General features: G+C 41.3%; 1 protein-coding gene across 4 annotated transcripts in view; it reads right to left on the reverse strand.

The window, feature by feature from the left end:
- The window catches only part of mfn2 (mitofusin 2), a 38,681-nt gene that overhangs the window by 10,908 nt on the left and 9,950 nt on the right, over positions 1 to 17,823 (reverse strand). For all 4 annotated transcript variants that reach the window (XM_031740183.2, XM_031740182.2, XM_039604304.1 and 1 more), the window contains 10 exons: positions 14,446 to 14,581; positions 14,064 to 14,226; positions 13,862 to 13,986; positions 11,220 to 11,328; positions 10,341 to 10,448; positions 9,526 to 9,679; positions 4,233 to 4,300; positions 1,519 to 1,640; positions 1,180 to 1,306; positions 1,002 to 1,106 (listed from right to left, as the gene is read on the reverse strand). In XM_031740183.2, coding sequence (XP_031596043.1) covers positions 1,002 to 1,106; positions 1,180 to 1,306; positions 1,519 to 1,640; positions 4,233 to 4,300; positions 9,526 to 9,679; positions 10,341 to 10,448; positions 11,220 to 11,328; positions 13,862 to 13,986; positions 14,064 to 14,226; positions 14,446 to 14,468 — 1,104 coding nt within the window. In that variant the 5' untranslated portion in view covers positions 14,469 to 14,581. The remainder of the gene's footprint in view (positions 1 to 1,001; positions 1,107 to 1,179; positions 1,307 to 1,518; positions 1,641 to 4,232; positions 4,301 to 9,525; positions 9,680 to 10,340; positions 10,449 to 11,219; positions 11,329 to 13,861; positions 13,987 to 14,063; positions 14,227 to 14,445; positions 14,582 to 17,823) is intronic.

The following is a 17,823-nucleotide window of genomic DNA, read 5'->3' on the forward strand; positions in this document are numbered from 1 at the left end:
TCTCTTCTCTTTCAGGATTTTCTGGCAGAGAGTAGAATTCATGTTTCCATCATTTATGGCAAAGTTATCCAGGTCCTGAAGCAGCAATGACTAATGAAATCAATTCAATTCAGTGCAATGCTGTTTTATTTATATTGAGCCAAATCACAAGAGCAGTCGCCTCAAGTTGCTTTATACTGCAAGGTACAATAATAGACAGAAACCCCAACAATCAAACAATCTCTTTTGAGCAAGAACTTGGTGACTGTGGGAATAAAAAGTTCCCTTTTAACCACAAGAAACCTCAAGCAAAACCAGGCTCAGGGCTGTGGCTATCTGCTGTTGCTTGGCTGTCACATTAAGTCTGTGAAGGTTCTCAGTCATCCAGGTCATTGTGGTCTAAGGAGCTTGGAAAGAAAAGTGTCTTAAAGAAGCTCCTTAGATTAACACATAAGGTTCATAGAAGATCGAATGATTTTAGGTTTTAAAGGCATGATATCAAAAATCTGTCAGTTTTGACTGATTGACTGGAGTATTTCAAGTGGAGAGAATATTGTGCAATTAACATACCCTGATGTACTTTCACTACACCTAAAAAGTTGACTCTGTTCATCTGGACGTAGCGTTTTCAGTGGGAGAAATATTTCGTCACTCATTCAAGTTTGCATAATGACTGGAACTAGCACCAGTGGCGAACAATGGGCTGTGAGGTCAGATCCTTAATCATTGACCAGGGAGGATATGAAAAAAATGATAGGTTAGCCTTGTTAGACTTTGAGATTTCCATCAGTAATGGGGCACATTTAAAAGTCGATGTGTACTGCAGACCAAAGCATACGGATCAGTATTTAAGGTTTGACTCTCATCATCCACTGGAGCACAAACTGGGTGTCCTCAGGATGCTACAACACAGAGCAAACACCATCCCCACTGACACAGCAGCCAGGGAAGGAAAAGAACGTCATATCAAGAAGGCCCTGAGTAAATGTAAAAGTCTGAGAATATGCTAAAGTTAAACTCACATTTTTGTAGACCTTGAGCACCACTGGTGATGGATGGAAGTCCATATGGAAGTCGTCCACCAGCACATGGAGCTTCCTGATTTCGTCTGCCATGGCATTAGAAACCTAAAAGAACAACCACCCTTCTTTTTAGCTGAATCCACATAAACCAGGACAGTCACACTGTGCCGGGATTCACCTGTCTCTCCACCTCCTCAGTAATCTTCTTGATCTTGGACTTACAGTCCATGGTCAGTAGATCCAACTGCTTGTCGATGAACTCTAATCGGTCCTGACGGTCCTCTTTGGTCTCCAAACAATAGACCCTACATAAACCCACACAGTTTTTTAAGTTTAGAATGAAAGTCTATTCAAGATGGAGATGTGCTGCACACATGGGTCTTAATCACAATGAAAACCATTTATGGGAATTCTTTCCACAGTCACTCTGTGGCTAAAAGAGGAGAACAATGCTTTTTGGAGGTCTGTGGTTTAAAGCCTCAGCATATACAAATACTGCCTTTAATCACAGACTCACCTCTGCTCCTGTGCAGCAATGTATACAGAATCCATAATGTGACGCAGGGCTTCAGAGATCTGCTTGGCCCTCACTGTATGCTGCTCAAATTTGGTCTTCACTGCAGACTGTGATATACACTCCTAAATACAGCAGACAGACAGCAATTCAGATATCAAATCAAGAAAAATGACAGAATGCAACTAAATGACACTGGATGTGATGCAATTGAAGGTAAATTTTCAGCTTTAAATCACAAATGTAGTTAGACTAAGTTACATAATCTGTTTATTTTTTATTTAAACGGAACAATCCGCATTAATTAACATGATATCTTAAGCTCAATATGTAAATATGCCAGATTTAGCCAGATAGGAAAGTTTTTATCCACAGACCCCGGCAGGTTTAGAATAAGTAAAATTATGATTTTCAATGTTGTTTAGAATCCTTTGCAAGCAGCGGCTGCCTGAATTCTGAAACCTGTGGAAGTGACAAAAAACTGGCTTTCCTCCTTGATGATGCTGTGTCAGGCCTTGGCAGCAGTTGTGGTTTTTCATCAGTCTTAACCTACTGTAAAGGCTGTCCTCTACAAGTGAAATGCAAATAGATCAGGCTGATCAGAGAAGGACTGCTTTCACCATATGTTTTTTTAAAATTCTCCATTTAACTGCTGCTCCATATTTTGTGCAACTTTCTGTACTGTGAAGTGCTGTTGAACCAAATTTGGAGCATTTGGCTCAATCTGAGCAGAAAGAATAGCTTCATAGGCTTCAACCGTCGACTTATGAGGTGGTCTTTAATCATCCAAGAGTATAACCTTCAAATCTGCCATAAAAAAGGGACAGAAAATGTCCTGGCTGATGCACTATCCCGTGCCCTGTAGTCTGTTTAGGGTTTTTGTTTGTGTTTGAAGGATCCAAACTTTTTGTTTGGACTTGTAAGGGTGGGGGTGTTACGTGTCTGCAGGCTGCATGTTTTCTTTCCCTCTCCTTTTGTTTGCCTTTCCCTTAGGTCGCAGACTGCAGGCTGATGTCAATCTGGGGATGTCCAACTAATTAGAGGAGGGAGACCCTGATTGGACAAACCAGGAGTGCACACCTTGATAAGGAGACTCACCTGTGGCTGGGCGTGGCTCTCTTCCCTCTTTTGAATTGTTTGGCTCATGTGTAAAGCTCCCCTGCTGTGTTTCTTATGTTTGATGGTTGTGGTGGGAGTAAAAGTGGACTAGGTAAGTTTGGGGACCCCATACACTTACTCACGTAGAGTCTTTTTGTTAGAAACACTAGGTAAGTAGGTTGGTGCCACCCATGTAATTTTGAGCTTGTTTTGAGTTGAGGATTAGGGTCTTTCTGTTTTTGTTTTCTAGGATAATAGCTCAGCTATGTTTTGGTTTTGTCTTTTTGGTGGGTTTTTTTGGTCTAACCTAACTGTCCCTTTCTCCCCCACATTTGTTGTTTGAATTTGGGTTATTTATTTTGTGAGAGCGCTGCCATTAAACCTTTTTCTTAACACCTGTACAGAGTTTCCGGAGTTGTTGTGTTATACCCTCCTGCCCTCGGGGAGACGTAACAAACATAATCAACAATGGATCCCACTGATGCCACTAGAAACCATACATGCCCATGCATAATAATGTCTTAGTTGATGTTATGACTTTATCACTTAGATCGGGTCATCTGCCATAGGCTGACCTCTGTGTCAGCTGTACAAGGTCTGCTGCTAGCTAGCAAGCTTTTTTGCTGAACTCTAATCTGTTTGTTCATTTCTCGAGGCTGATGAATGTTTTGAACCTTGTGATAAAATGAATTTGCTCCTGCGATTAACGCATTTATTAGATCTGCCATAAAAATAAGAAAACACAAATTTTTTAGAAATCTGTGAAAAACTTGCTGAAAATAAACATTAGAATGTAATGTGTGAAGCAATAAAACAAGCAGCTAAATAGTCGTTATTCATAGACAGGGATATATAATCATATATAATACCCCATACCCCAGTCCTGTCTATTCTGATTGTAGTAACAGAACAGAAGTAAAAACATAAAAATCCTAAAATCTAATAAAGTATGACATCAAGTGGACCAGTATAGCAAAAGCACAGAACGTAGGCACAGAAAGCTCTATATGAAAGCTAATTTACACCATGGAGCCCTGCTTTCAAAAACTGGCATAGGCAAAACTCTGTCTATGTAGCTGGATTTATGAAATAAGTGCTTAAAGGGTTTTATTACATATTTACCGCCATCTTTTTCCAGTACAAAACATGACATCCCAGAGTTTGTTGGCTGGTTGCAGTCAATAAGAACAAAACTAAAAAACAGTTTAAGAGGATCACAGTTGTGCTGTCCCTCGCTACAACAATGAATTTTATGGTAACAAATCAAGAATATCTAGTTTCTCTGTCTCCCTCTTCACCAGTAGTTGGCTCTGTGTTCATTGGCTAGCTGCACTGAAAAAGGAAAATCACCCTGTTGGTCATAATGTTCGGGTTTGTAAAACACTTTATGAATGAGGACTGTGGACGAGACTGTTTCAAGGGTTAGGGTTTCAAGTTGGGTGACAGGTACTTCACCGGACCGACAAGCTGGAGTCAGAAACTCTGATTTTTACGCCACCTTACTGTGTGTACCAAGCCGCGCAAGCAGCTGATGGGATCAGGTTAATGCATGCGCATCACACCATAAACATAACATAACATAACAGAAACAAACTCATTTCTAGCTTTGAGGATCTTACCTCGAAACGCCGTTCAAAGTTCTGGAACTCAAACATTCTGGCCTGAAATCCTTCTGCAAGAGCGCCACCTGAAACAGCACAGGAGTAAGAATGTGTGCTACAGTGGGTTTTGCACTTTTTATCACCTCACTTTAAACTCCATTCAAACTCAGACTCAAGAATTCTGCGTGTTTGTGTTATTAAAATCAATTTAAACACAAAGAATAAACCAAATCAAACATTTTCTAATACTTCTCAGTAATCTCATCTAATAATTAATTAATATAAATATATCTATTTATTTTTATATTAAAAAAATAAATAAACTCTCTGCGAGCGGTCTATCCTTCAAGCTTGGGTCCTCTACCAGAGGCCTGGGTTTTTAAGTGTCCTGTACAGTATCTAGGACTGTGTTCCTCTGGACAGAGATCTTGGATGTTGTTCCTGGGATCTGCTGGAGCCACTCGCCTAGCTAAGTGGTCCGATTACCACTGGGACCACTGTTACCTTCACCCTCCACATCTTCTCTGAACCCTTGGTACTTCTCCTGTTTCTCATGTTCCTTCTTCCTGTTGTTGCTGTCATTCGGTATAGCTATCTTGGTTAGCCATCACCAATTTGTCCATTTGAATCTGGAAGTCCCACAGCATCTTAGCTCGGTCATTCTTGAACACAGTCAGGTGGTGGCCATGGGACTTGTACATTATGCCAGCCACTTGATAATGGTGGCTGGCAGCTACCTGAACGCTACTCCAACAGAGGTCGATTATCTTGTTAATAATTTTACCTCCTCACTACGTACGACTCTGGATACTGTAGCTCCGGTAAAAACTAAGGTCTCAAATCAGAAGTACCTGACTCCGTGGTATAATTCTCAAACACGTAGCCTAAAGCAGATAACTCGTAAGCTGGAGAGGAAATGTCGTGTCACAAATTTAGAGGATCATCATTTAGCCTGGAGAAATAGTGTGGTGGTTTATAAGAAAGCCCTCTGCAAAGCCAGAACATCTTACTATTTGTCACTGATTGAAGAAAATAAGAACAACCCCAGGTTTCTCTTCAGCACTGTAGCCAGGCTGACAAAAAGTCAGAGCTCTACTGAGCCAACAATCCCTTTAACGTTAACTAGTAATGACTTCATGAACTTCTTCACAAATAAAATTTTTATCATTAGAGAAAAAATTACCAATAATCATCCCACAGATGTAATATTATCTACAGCTACTTTTAGTACCATTGATGTTAAGTTAGACTCTTTTTCTCCAATTGATCTTTCTGAGTTAACTTCAATAATTAATTCCTCCAAACCATCAACGTGTCTTTTAGACCCCATTCCTACAAAACTGCTCAAAGAAGTCCTGCCATTAATTAATTCTTCAATCTTAAATATGATCAACCTATCTCTAATAATTGGCTATGTACCACAGGCCTTCAAGGTGGCTGTAGTTAAACCTTTACTTAAAAAGCATCTCTAGACCCAGCTGTCTTAGCTAATTATAGGCCAATCTCCAACCTTCCTTTCATATCAAAAATCCTTGAAAGAGTAGTTGTCAAACAGCTAACAGATCATCTGCAGAGGAATGGCTTATTTGAAGAGTTTCAGTCAGGTTTCAGAGCTCATCACAGCACAGAAACAGCTTTAGTGAAGGTTACAAATGATCTTCTTATGGCCTCTGACAGTGGACTCATCTCTGTGCTTGTCCTGCTAGACCTTAGTGCTGCGTTTGATACTGTTGACCATAATATCCTATTAGAGCGATTAGAACATGCTGTAGGTATTACAGGTACTGCACTGCAGTGGTTTGTATCATATCTATCTAACAGACTCCAATTTGTTCAAGTAAATGGAGAGTCCTCTTCACACACTAAAGTCAATTATGGTGTTCCACAGGGTTCAGTGCTAGGACCAATTCTGTTTACATTATACATGCTTCCCCTAGGCAGCATCATTAGAAGACATAGCATAAATTTTCACTGCTATGCAGATGACACGCAGCTCTATCTATCCATGAAGCCAGGTAACACACACCAATTAGTTAAACTGCAGGAATGCCTTAAAGACAAAGACCTGGATGGCTGCTAACTTTCTGCTTCTTAATTCAGATCAAACTGAGGTTATTGTACTCGGCCCTGAAAATCTTAGAAATATGGTATCTAAGCAGATTCTTACTCTGGATGGCATTACCTTGGCCTCCAGTAACACTGTGAGGAACCTTGGAGTCATTTTTGACCAGGACATGTCCTTCAACGCACATATTAAATAAATATGTAGGACTGCTTTCTTCCATTTGCGCAACATCTCTAAAATTAGAAATATCCTGTCTCAGAGTGATGCTGAAAAACTAGTTCATGCATTTATTACTTCCAGGCTGGACTACTGTAATTCTTTATTATCAGGATGTCCTAAAAACTCGCTGAAAAGCCTTCAGCTGATCCAAAATGCTGCAGCAAGAGTCCTGACAGGGAGTAGAAAGAGAGAGCAGATTTCTCCTGTTTTGGCTTCCCTTCATTGGCTTCCTGATAAATCCAGAATTGAATTCAAAATCCTGCTCCTCACATACAAGGTCTTAAATAATCAGGCCCCATCTTATCTTAATGACCTTGTAGTGCCATATCACCCCATTAGAGCACTTCGCTCTCGCTCTGCAGGCTTACTTGTTGTTCCTAGAGTATTTAAAAGTAGAATGGGAGGCAGAGCCTTCAGTTTTCAGGCCCCTCTTCTGTGGAACCAGCTTCCAGTTTGGATTCAGGAGACAGACACTCTCTCTACTTTCAAGATTAGGCTTAAAACTTTCCTTTTTCCTAAAGCATATAGTTAGGGCTGGACCAGGTGACCCTGAATCCTCCCTTAGTTATGCTGCAATAGACGTAGGCTGCCGGGGATTCCCATGATGCATTGAGTTTTTCCTTTCCAGTCACCTTTCTCACTCACTATGTGTTAATAGACCTCTCTGCATCGAATCATATCTGTTATTAATCTCTGTCTCTCTTCCACAGCATGTCTTTCATCCTGTTTTTCTTCTTTCACCCCAACCGGTCGCAGCAGATGGCCCCACCCCTCCCTGAGCCTGGTTCTGCCGGAGGTTTCTTCCTGTTAAAAGGGAGTTTTTCCTTCCCACTGTCGCCAAAGTGCTTGCTCATAGGGGGTCATATGATTGTTGGGTTTTTCTCTGTATTTATTATTGTGCTATCTACTGTACAATATAAAGCGCCTTGAGGCGACTTTTGTTGTGATTTGGCACTATATAAATAAAATTGAATTGAATTGATCCATGTATGCCCTGCCTGCTAGCATCTTGCACCCTGCTGTTATGTGCTGGATTGTCTCAGGGCATCTTTACACAGCCTGCACCTGGGGTCTTACCTGGTCAGTTTCTTGATCATAAAGTGCAAATTGTAACCATGATCATGACCATTAATCAACAACCAGTGATCAAAGACCATTATGGACCTGGCAGTCATAGGCTACGTCCATACATACACGGGTGTTTTTGAAAACTGAGATTTTCTGTTTTCGTTAAAAAAAATAAATAAATAAATCCCGTCCACACGTGCAGTTTTGAAAAAAATATTTCCGTCCACATGTAAACACTTTCAAGAACATGCCAATCCATGCCATCCTAACCATGTAGAAATGTTGGCCAATCAGAAGTCTAGAAGCCTGGGAGGGAAAGAGTTTTGTATGTTCATAAACCCTTTAGTACTTCTGAAAAGTTTTTGAGTTTTTCTTATTGTAAAGTATTCTTTTTTTATTGTAGAAAAAAAATGTAACATGTAAACGATGTAAACAATGTAAACAATAACGTGGCGCACAGCGTGACATCAAAAACGGCGCACACCTTTGACGTTGTGCGACCTAAATCTCCGTTTTCCTCGTCCACACTCAAACACAAAAATTGAGTTTTCAACAATCTCCACCCTGGCAGGAATTTTTAAAAACTCAGTTTTCAGTGACCGAAAACGCAGTTTACATGTGGACAAAAGGCCCAAACGCATAGAAAAATCTGTGTTTTTAAAAATACCCGTGTACATGTGGACATAGCCATAGAAACATATGTATGCAGAGGTGCTGTGCTGTGCCTGTGATTTTTTTTTATTTATACATTAAAGTCAATTGCATTTTCAGTCCACCAGATGGTGCTGTTGAGGTTTTAGGGAGTGAGCAGAGCTGAGTGCTGCATAAAGGAAGAAGCTGGTAAAAACACAAACAGAGCCAAACAGAGAAACAAACGACACATGATTCAACACACAGGCTTTTCAAGGAGTGCCATATGAAAGTAAAATATTTAGAGGATACTAAATAATGTTTAAGACACTGGGATCTAGGAATGTGACCCCATCCCACCTTTTTTTCCTCCACTGACAAAACTAACAGCACGCTACAAGGAAGTCAAAGGTAAAGTTGAAGTTTTAAATGGACATTGCATGGACATCACAGACTTCGTATTTATGACTAGAACAGCTCATTGTTTCACAGAGGACTGCCTGTAGAGGTACAGCAGTCTACATGTTGGAAAAAACTGTAACACAAACAGTTGTATGTATCTCTGCTGATTCTCACCAGCACTTCAACCCCTCTTTAAAATGGACTGCATTAGCCAAGTCTGCATGTTGTTAACATGACATTGTTACTGGTCAAGCCTACTATGTTATAGACTGGTTGTTATATAGCACTTTTATATTTGAGCACTCAAAGCAATTAACACAACATGCCTCATTCACCCATTCATACAAGGACTTTTTTCTACATCAAGTACATTTTATCTAACCCTAACCCTCCAAAATATGCACCAGAGAGAAACTTGGGGTTTAGTAGTACTCCTAAGGATGCTTTGGCATGCAGACTTTCGACTGGACCTTTCCGATTAGATAAATGACCTCCTCTACCTCCTTAGCTACAGTCACCCACAACTGGCTGTGTGGCACCATGACGGGATTAATAACCTTGTCACATGGCTGTAAAGAAAAGCAAAGAGTGCTTCTGGCCTTACTTCCCTTCCACTCTGTCTCCTGGACGCACAAAACATCTGCCTTCCTAATGTCCATCACATCAGTCATGGTCCTTAAAGTACCCACTCTCTCCTCCACAATCCTGCTTTTCCTCCTCTCTCACTGTCTCGTCTTCGGCCAACAGTAGCCCAGTACCTTCCAGCCTCCGACTGGCCAACAGCACCAGAGGCAGTTGTCAACCTGGGCCCCGATCGATCTGGTACAATCTTATCATTGTCCAGAGCTTGTCAAGGAACTTTTTTTACTGCATATTTCAAAATTCAAACCTTTCCAGTGCTTTGATTATGCAGACTGGTGCCCTCACCTGCTTCAGGCATTCCTTGAGCCTTCTGCACACGAGCCTGAAGTACTTCCTTGGCAGAAACGAAGAATATGCGGTCACTGGCCTGGGCTCGGTCCACTACGCCCAATTCGTCCACCAGAAAATTAGTGCAACGGTCCATATGCTGCCTACGAACCTGGTTGAGCAACAACACACTTAAATTAGCAAGAATCACAAAGGCAAAGCCTACCAGAACAAAGCTTTTTCTGGGCGATGAAGTGATGCCACATTCAGATTTATACATTTATGGTATTAAGATTAATTAAATTAAATAGAAAAGTTTCATAAACTCTCTTAGAAACTTCTGATACAAGGCAAAGAGGACACACTGCAGCACCAGACTAACACATTGATACACAGACTGACAAGAAACATATCTGGAGAACAGCAGAGCAGAGGTAAGAGTAGAGGAGGGGCTATTTTAAAAAGCTACAGCGAATAATTAGTTATTAAATCTATTAAAAAATGAATCTTTTGACAGATATTGAGAGTTTTGAGGTGATTTCTCCAGGAACAGTGCCCTTTTAGTGTGTAACCAACAAGCCATAATAAGGACCATCTTAAGATTTGTGGTACCTCCTGACAGCTAATATGCATTCATGCACACACAACTTTAACAAAGTCATCATTGTTTCTTTAAATTTGCCCACCACAGCAACAAGGACACCTCTTTAGCTGTTAGGAGACCGAAATGTCCCATGTGAGACATCAAATGGTAAAAGCTAAACTGAAGTGGACACTCTTGCTAGTGTTACAACAGCCATAAAGAAGTGCTTTGTGTATGCACCATAACTGACCTCCTCCATATATTCAGGTTCTGAGGCAGAAGCATCCCAGCGGTTGTTAAGGATGAAAATGTTGGGACTGGAAAGTCGCTCATTGACCTTGTGAAAGAAGGACTTCTCCTGCAGGATGAAAATGTACTAATGTTTGAAAAAAAGGAATCCGTGAATGAGAAAATACAAATGGTTGGCAAAAAATGTTAGGTTCACATTTCTTTATACTCAAAGAGGCATTATTGAAGGAGGCACTGTTACTCTGGATAAGACCTATCAGGACAGAAATCTTTCGTCTAAGAAAAAGAATCCTTTGGAATACTTTGGATTCATCTGTGATGATCTTTCCTGACGGCAACTATAGAATTATTCTTCTGTCAAAAGTCATGTGCCAAAAACAAACAAACAAAGAAAACAAAAAACAAAACAAAAATCCAAGCAAATAATTTCAAGGTAGCATGTTTTCATTGGCACTCATGCAATTAAATGCCTGCATCCTAACAGTCAAAAGTGAGTTCATTTGAGCGAGCAGGATTCAGCTGTGAGCGCAGACAGCTACCCACAAGAGCATCAAACTGCAGCAGTGTGCAAAAACCAGGCTTCTTTGTGCACGAGGCCGCAGAGTTCTACACATGTTAGTTGTTGAATTAATTGTGTTGGCGGCAAAGCATGAATACCTGTGCCTGTTAAAAGAAATTATTTGCTTGGATTATGTCTTTTCCTCACACGTGACTTTTGACAGGAAAAACACCATATAAGCAAAATGTTCCCAATGCACAGCAGTGTCACACAATCCCCTCACTGCAGCGCTTCAGCCGTCTATCTGTTTACATCTCTCAGACTGCTTTGATACATCATCAACAGTCCTGTTTGAACCTCATCTCTTCATGCAGTTCTTACCGTTTGCATCAGTGTGGATTCAGAGTTTGCCACAAGAACAAACACATCAGCATCCAGACAGAACTTGTCGATCCAGCTGTCGAGCTCTGTGGTAACATCAATCCCTGGGCTTGAGATGGAAACATGATATTAAACAATAGAACCGGAGTCCTCGCCAAGTCACCACAGCCACTTTCACTATAAAGAAAATTTAAATCCAATATCAAATACTCTTATAGTGAAGCAGAAATACGGTTTGGGACATTTTAGTGAGACAAGCCTCGGTCTCACCCTGCTTCAAGTTAGCCAACATCATTCCAGTCCCCGTAAAGTCAGCCACCTACAGTCTCAATAACTAAGCCGCCGCCTTCTTTTCCAGATATTCCCTTTAGGGGTCGCCACAGCAGATCATCTGCCTCCATCTCACACTATCCCAGAATCCTCCTCTGTCACACCAACACTCTGCATCTCCTCCTTTGCAGTTGCCCTCAGCACTACCTGTCTCACCTCTTTTCTGAACTCTGCACAACGTTCTTGCTACTTCAGCTTCCACCATTTAACTCTTGCCTCTGCCTTCACTCAGTTTGGAAATCAAAAAAAGGTTCTTGACTTCCTAAGTCATCCCACAGACTACCATGATGCCATCCACAGTATCCTCTCTCTAACTGTTAAAAGATTTCTCCTGAAAAAAAAACTACCCAGGCTACTTGTGTTCACAGCTGTCTTACACTGTGTCACTGTATATAATGCTGCTGCTGTTGGCACCGTAAGGCATAGATTCAGACTGGCAGCGTGGCAGTATGCCATCAATGAGAGTAGCTCATTCTTTATTTTTGCATTAATAAATGCTGCTGTCTGTGAGCTGCAATCACTCATCCATTCTTTTTTTCAGCATCATCACAAATTTCCCTGATATCCTGTGATATAAATTTGAGGCACTGATCTCCCACCCCTGGTTCGGTCAACGGTCAACTTCCCAAAGGTCTCAGGAAGAAAAACTAGGATCAAAAGCTACAGGTGACCTTTTAGTGCTCCTCCATAGAGAGTACACTTCCCTCTACCTCAGCAGGAGCAAAAGCATGTTAAACCTTCTCTCGCATCCTGGTTTTCACTTGTCTGATGTTCTGTGGCCACTACAGGTCCTTCAATCACAGCTTCTGTCAAAGTCCCATAGCAACAATGTACTTCAACGTGCACTGACTGTGTCTTCTCTCTGTCTCCTCTCTCTGGCAAACATTTGACTAAATGTGCTGTGACACTGTTTTACACAGGAAAAGCTGATGTCATGAGGATTCCCAGGCATCAACATTAAGAACAAAAAAGAAGAAAACCCATAGACAATGTAGTAGCTCATCACTGATCCAACACAGTTCACAGGTTGGTCCCAATAAACTGACAAATATGGCCCCGACCATCAGGTGATCTCTGTATGCAAGTTTGATTCCATTGTCTGGGTGCAGTAGAGATTCTTGTGAATTGCGGACGGACTTGCAGATGCAGGGATGGCTTCCAGTGGCTCTGGACCAAAAGGATTTTGATGTTCTGATTCAGCCGAATGCAGAGCCAACTGCCGTTATGGTTGGACGAGAACTAAAAACATTCTAAAAGCAACTAAGAAGCTAGTCAGTCACCTACAAGAAACATGAAAGGGTTAGAGCCCAACTTTAAGTCAGAGTCTTGAGCAAGTTTTCAGTATTCTGAAAGCTTCTGTTTGAATTTGTCTGAAATGCCACATTTTCAAAGGTGCTTTAATTGTTATACACATTCTCTGCTGAGGCAAACTTTCATATATGCAACCTGCTGAGTGTTACCTAATTAAAACAACAGAATGAAGCTCTGCTGTAAAGCTATAGGGGCGCAAACTGTCATACAGATTTTCAAGCATTCAGTTGATGATGCAGGAAATGCAGAAATCTCTTTTCTGTGTATTCCTAGTGCTGCTGAGTCTGTTACACTGTTTACAGCTACTACAACGCAGACTGATCAGTTACATCTGTAGGCTATTTATCACCATTAATAACTGTTCAGTCAGTTCATTTCGCTGTGGTGTTCTTTATTAGGCTATGCCAGAGTTAGAATTGAGCACACAGAGTAACCATTGCAAATTTAAATTGATCAAATTTAAGGTTTTAGAAGTCATGCATGTAGTTTTAATGCTAGAATAAAGCTTAGATTTCAAGGGGGCAGCTAAATAAATACAAAACAGCTTCTTGTACCGCCAGCTGTGTTTCTGATTATAATTAACTCACAAAATCCAAATTTTAAGTGCAAACACTGCAAATGCTGAAAGAGAACTTGTATGCGAGGGTGTGGTGTTTAACTGAGGCTCCTTGGAGGTCGTCAGCCAAGTTTGTTAGTTGTGAGAAAAGCATGACAAAGCTTTTCAGGTCTGTTATAACCCCTGTCCCAGCTCCTTTTTAAAGAGGTTGCTGGCTTCAAATTCAGATAGAACATATATTTTAAAAGAACACATTTCTCAGTTTTCCAACTCTGATAACTTGTCTTTGGACTATCACACACACTTCAAATGATTTCCAAATCACTGCAATTTGGTTTACGTTTTCAATGGGACCACACATTTTCTGGAAATGGAACTGGACTTCAAAAATGGCCTCAACTACTTGCAAGACCCCTAAAATGATTCCACAAAACATGTATCTGACCTGTCCACCAGCACTAGATCATCCCTGAGCAGAGCACACTTGGCCTTAGGCCACATGACACAAACAAGGCTGCCAGCATCCAGATCTTCATCCTGGTGGAGAGCATGGGCCAGCTGGTTCACTGTCTGGAACCACAGACAACATGAGAGTCAGATATGAAGCTTCCTTGCCACACAGAGTTGACTAAGTCAGCTTTGCTCACCTTTATGTTCTTCCTCTCCTCAGAGCCTCCAGTGAGGATGAAGGCCTCATTCCCATCTGTGCCCTCCACCCTCAGAAAGCAGTTGGTAGTGTGTCCTATCCCAGATGGCAGAACCTTGTCACACAGCATGGCATTGATTACTGAGCTCTTCCCATTACTGGTCCTGAAGAACATGTATCAAAGCTGTGATCAGCGTCTAACCCGATTCTACCTCGAGTCATGAAATAAACTCGCACTTACTTTAAGTTGGAGTTTAATGCTTAGCTTTCAGGTTTTTTTAAAGCTATTTTCACAATAATCCAAAAACTGATTCAGTCATTTTCAGTCAGATAAACACTGTAACAACTAGAGTGAAAAGAGGGTATAAAAAACATGTACATACCTTCCAAAGAAAACCACCTTCATATGCCGGCGGGCTAGAACTTCTCCAATGCCGGTCACCTTGGCAAGATAACCCTCGACCTCCTGGACCTGCTCCTCTGTGGCAACCGGGTCTAGCTCTTCACTTTTGTATGCATCTAATAAATCAAAGTCATCAGGCAGAGGTTAGCTTTCATGCTGAAAGTTATCATATTCATTCAAAGTGATTTATGCCGCCTTCTCAAGATCAAAACACAGACCTTCAATGACAAAAAAGGCCTGACTGAGAAAGAAATAGTATGACGCTGGACAGACCACCTCATTCAAACTCTGTGAGCAGTAATGGCTGTGGAATAAACAACAGAACACACACTCAAAACACACTAAGCAACCAGCCACAGATTATCAGAGGTTTTGGTTCAGGCGGGGAGGAGGCTGGGTGTCAGGATGAAGCGTGGCTCCCTGACTTGTATACACTCATTATAATAATTTCAGGCTTTTAACGCTTTCTTTGAGATCTTCTTTGTCTTTTTCCAGACATGTGCTTGTGTTTAACATGATCTTACTGTGTTAATTGGATTTGTCAATCTAACTGGTTTCCTGTGTTGTGTAGTGCTGTGTCTCAGGCTGGTGCTGATAAATTTTACTGACCACTCCCTGTGAACTTCAGTGTGCCCCGACTATAAGCCACAGCTTATCGTCTACAACAGGAGTCGGCAACCTTTCTGATGATGAGTGCCATCTAAAATTTCCTCAGAAGTCAATATGCCATATGATTGCATTAGCAATAAATTTAATAACGCTCTATATGAACAGTTACACACTATATAGAACAACTTTATAGAATTATATTTGTTCGCAGATGTTGGCAGCTATCAGTGAAAAGTTATCAGCTATTTTAAAACAAAAAAAGACTTTTTATCCATAACAAGAACTCCATAACAGCAAATGAACTGTACAACAGAAAATGCAAATGCTATTTATGGTCTCCTCACAACAATGATAAGAAAAATAAACTGGGCCAATATGGCATGTTTGTTAATACAGGGACACACATGTTAATGTGATCTCTGGTCTCCCACTCAGAGACACAGGTCTCCGAGTGTCCAGCATTCAGACGGCTACCTGAGGACACTCATGTGAGAGAAAATCTGCTCACACAGATATGTAGAGCCAAAAACTGTCAATAAGGCCTCTGCAATGTTCTGAAGACAGTTAAACTTGTCAGGTAGTGATGTCCAGCAGGTGACAATGCAAGCTCCATGAACATGCACAGCTGTGGATTCCATCTGCGTTCGTAGTTCTGCAAACTTTGACCCCCACAGAGTCAAGCTTTTCAGTTCAATCAGCTGCATTTCGATGTCGCATTAACTGGCATTAACTCAACCAGTTAATGCGAGACAAACCCAGCTGCTCATTAAAGCTTTCTGGTTTGATCAGAAAAGAAAACATTGGTCCATACACCTGAAAGTCCCTAAAACGCATTGTGAATTCTGTCTACGGATGTATCCGTGTATTTCCGCAGTACTAATTCCGCCCTGAGCGGGCAGCTCCTGAAGCATTTGAAGTGTTGGAATGTGGAAATTTCAACATCGCTTGAAAAAACTGCTAGCTAGCAACGTCCCTCTCACCGGTAGGCTAAGTTATTTTTAGCCAATTAAAAGTTGAATCTGGTAGTTGGGGTTGTTAGCTAAGATACCGTCATTAAGAAGCGGCAACTAATGTGTCTATGCAAGCTAATTTGCGATGTGCACTGCTGGCCCGGCCATTTATTTTCTTAATGCACCTTCTCAGATTAATTCACTGTGTGTCGTGCCATCAGTTAACCCTTCGTGCCCAGGGCTGGACTGGGATGAAAAATTGGCCCGGGCGTTTTGACTAGAGACCGGTGACAGTGATGTACACTGTCTTGTTGGTAAATGTATGATTTCTATACATTTTACGTCAGATAAAAACTTTGGTTGTAAGATTCAGATAATTATTTATTAAAAGCTAGACATTTTAAATGAGAATAAGAAAGTATTTCTTTGTGCCCCCCTCTCCCTGTTAATGCCCTACCTGGCCCCCTGGCAAAACTTTGCTAGACCCGCCCCTGCACAGTTACCAGCTGACAGCTACATAAAAAAAGGATCCTGGTGTTATTTGTCTCTCAGAAACAGTTCATAACTTCCCTTCAACTCATCCATGTCACCTAAAAGGTAAACCTGTTTCTCCATCACCTGTTCAGCTCTGATGATTCAGTAAGGACATCTCCTGGTTTCATCTTCATGTTTCCCTCTCACCACATATCCAAACCGACATCATGACCAGCAGCTTTTACAGCTGTGGCTCCAGCAAACATCAGCTGATACTAGAAATTAATATTAAATAAATTCTAACAACAGCTGATCAAGCTTAAACGTGCTGCTGTTGTTTAGCGCGACATCCGCTGGTTTCCTCTTTCTGGCGCAAAGTGGGCGATAAACAAACAAGAGAGAAAAGCTGATCAGCTGCTCATTGATCAGTTTCATGATTGAAGTAGCAACAGGAGAGGGAGGGGGAGAGAATGCGAGAAGAAGAAACAGCTGTGCAGCGTAAAGACGCAGAATAACTCCAGCTTTGTGTCTTTTTCCATTCTAGCTGAAGTCTGGGACAAACTGTGTTCCTTTTCAGCTCAATACGAAACGCGTAATATTTTCTCTGAATACGGGATGATTTTTTTACGGGACGGTTGGCAACTTTACTAACTAACCTTATGAATAAAATAAAGTTCACTATCAGTAACATCATAGCACCCGCCCAGCTGTATAGTAACTCCGTCATGCTAGCTAGTACGCAGTACGAGTTATTGTAACTGATGGTAAAAAGTCAGCACAACGAAAATAAACTCCACCTAAACTTGGTTTATATCTGACCCAGATAGACTGCAGGTCATAACTTCTTACCTGATGTTCATCTCCAAAAGTTGAATCTGTTCATCTTGACGTAGCGTTTTGTGGGAGAAACGTTGAATGGTACTCATGGCCATTGATCAGTGGTTTTTGATCAACAATCACTGACCAAAACCCACTGATCAAACACCACTGATCAATGGCCATGAGTACCAGTCACAGAGATTTGGGGAATGGTTGCAATCACAGCATTGTAAGATGCAAATGTACTGTTTATAAGATTGGGGAAACCTGCAGTCAGCTGAGACTGAAGAAGTCACTTGGATGAGTGACAAAATGTTTCTCCCACAAAACGCTACGTCCAGATGAACAGATTCAACTTTTGGAGATTTACTTTCCTGGACGATTGAGAATGCATCAAGACATACCTGAAGTTCAGTTCACCTGACACTCGGACCGGCGGCTGCCTCGGGTCTCTGCTCCTCCCCTTTCCCTCATCCACCTGCTGGCCTCTGTGGCAGCTCCACCAT

The sequence above is a fragment of the Oreochromis aureus genome, linkage group 20 (genome assembly GCF_013358895.1).
Source record: "Oreochromis aureus strain Israel breed Guangdong linkage group 20, ZZ_aureus, whole genome shotgun sequence".
Taxonomy (NCBI): Eukaryota; Metazoa; Chordata; class Actinopteri; order Cichliformes; family Cichlidae; genus Oreochromis; species Oreochromis aureus.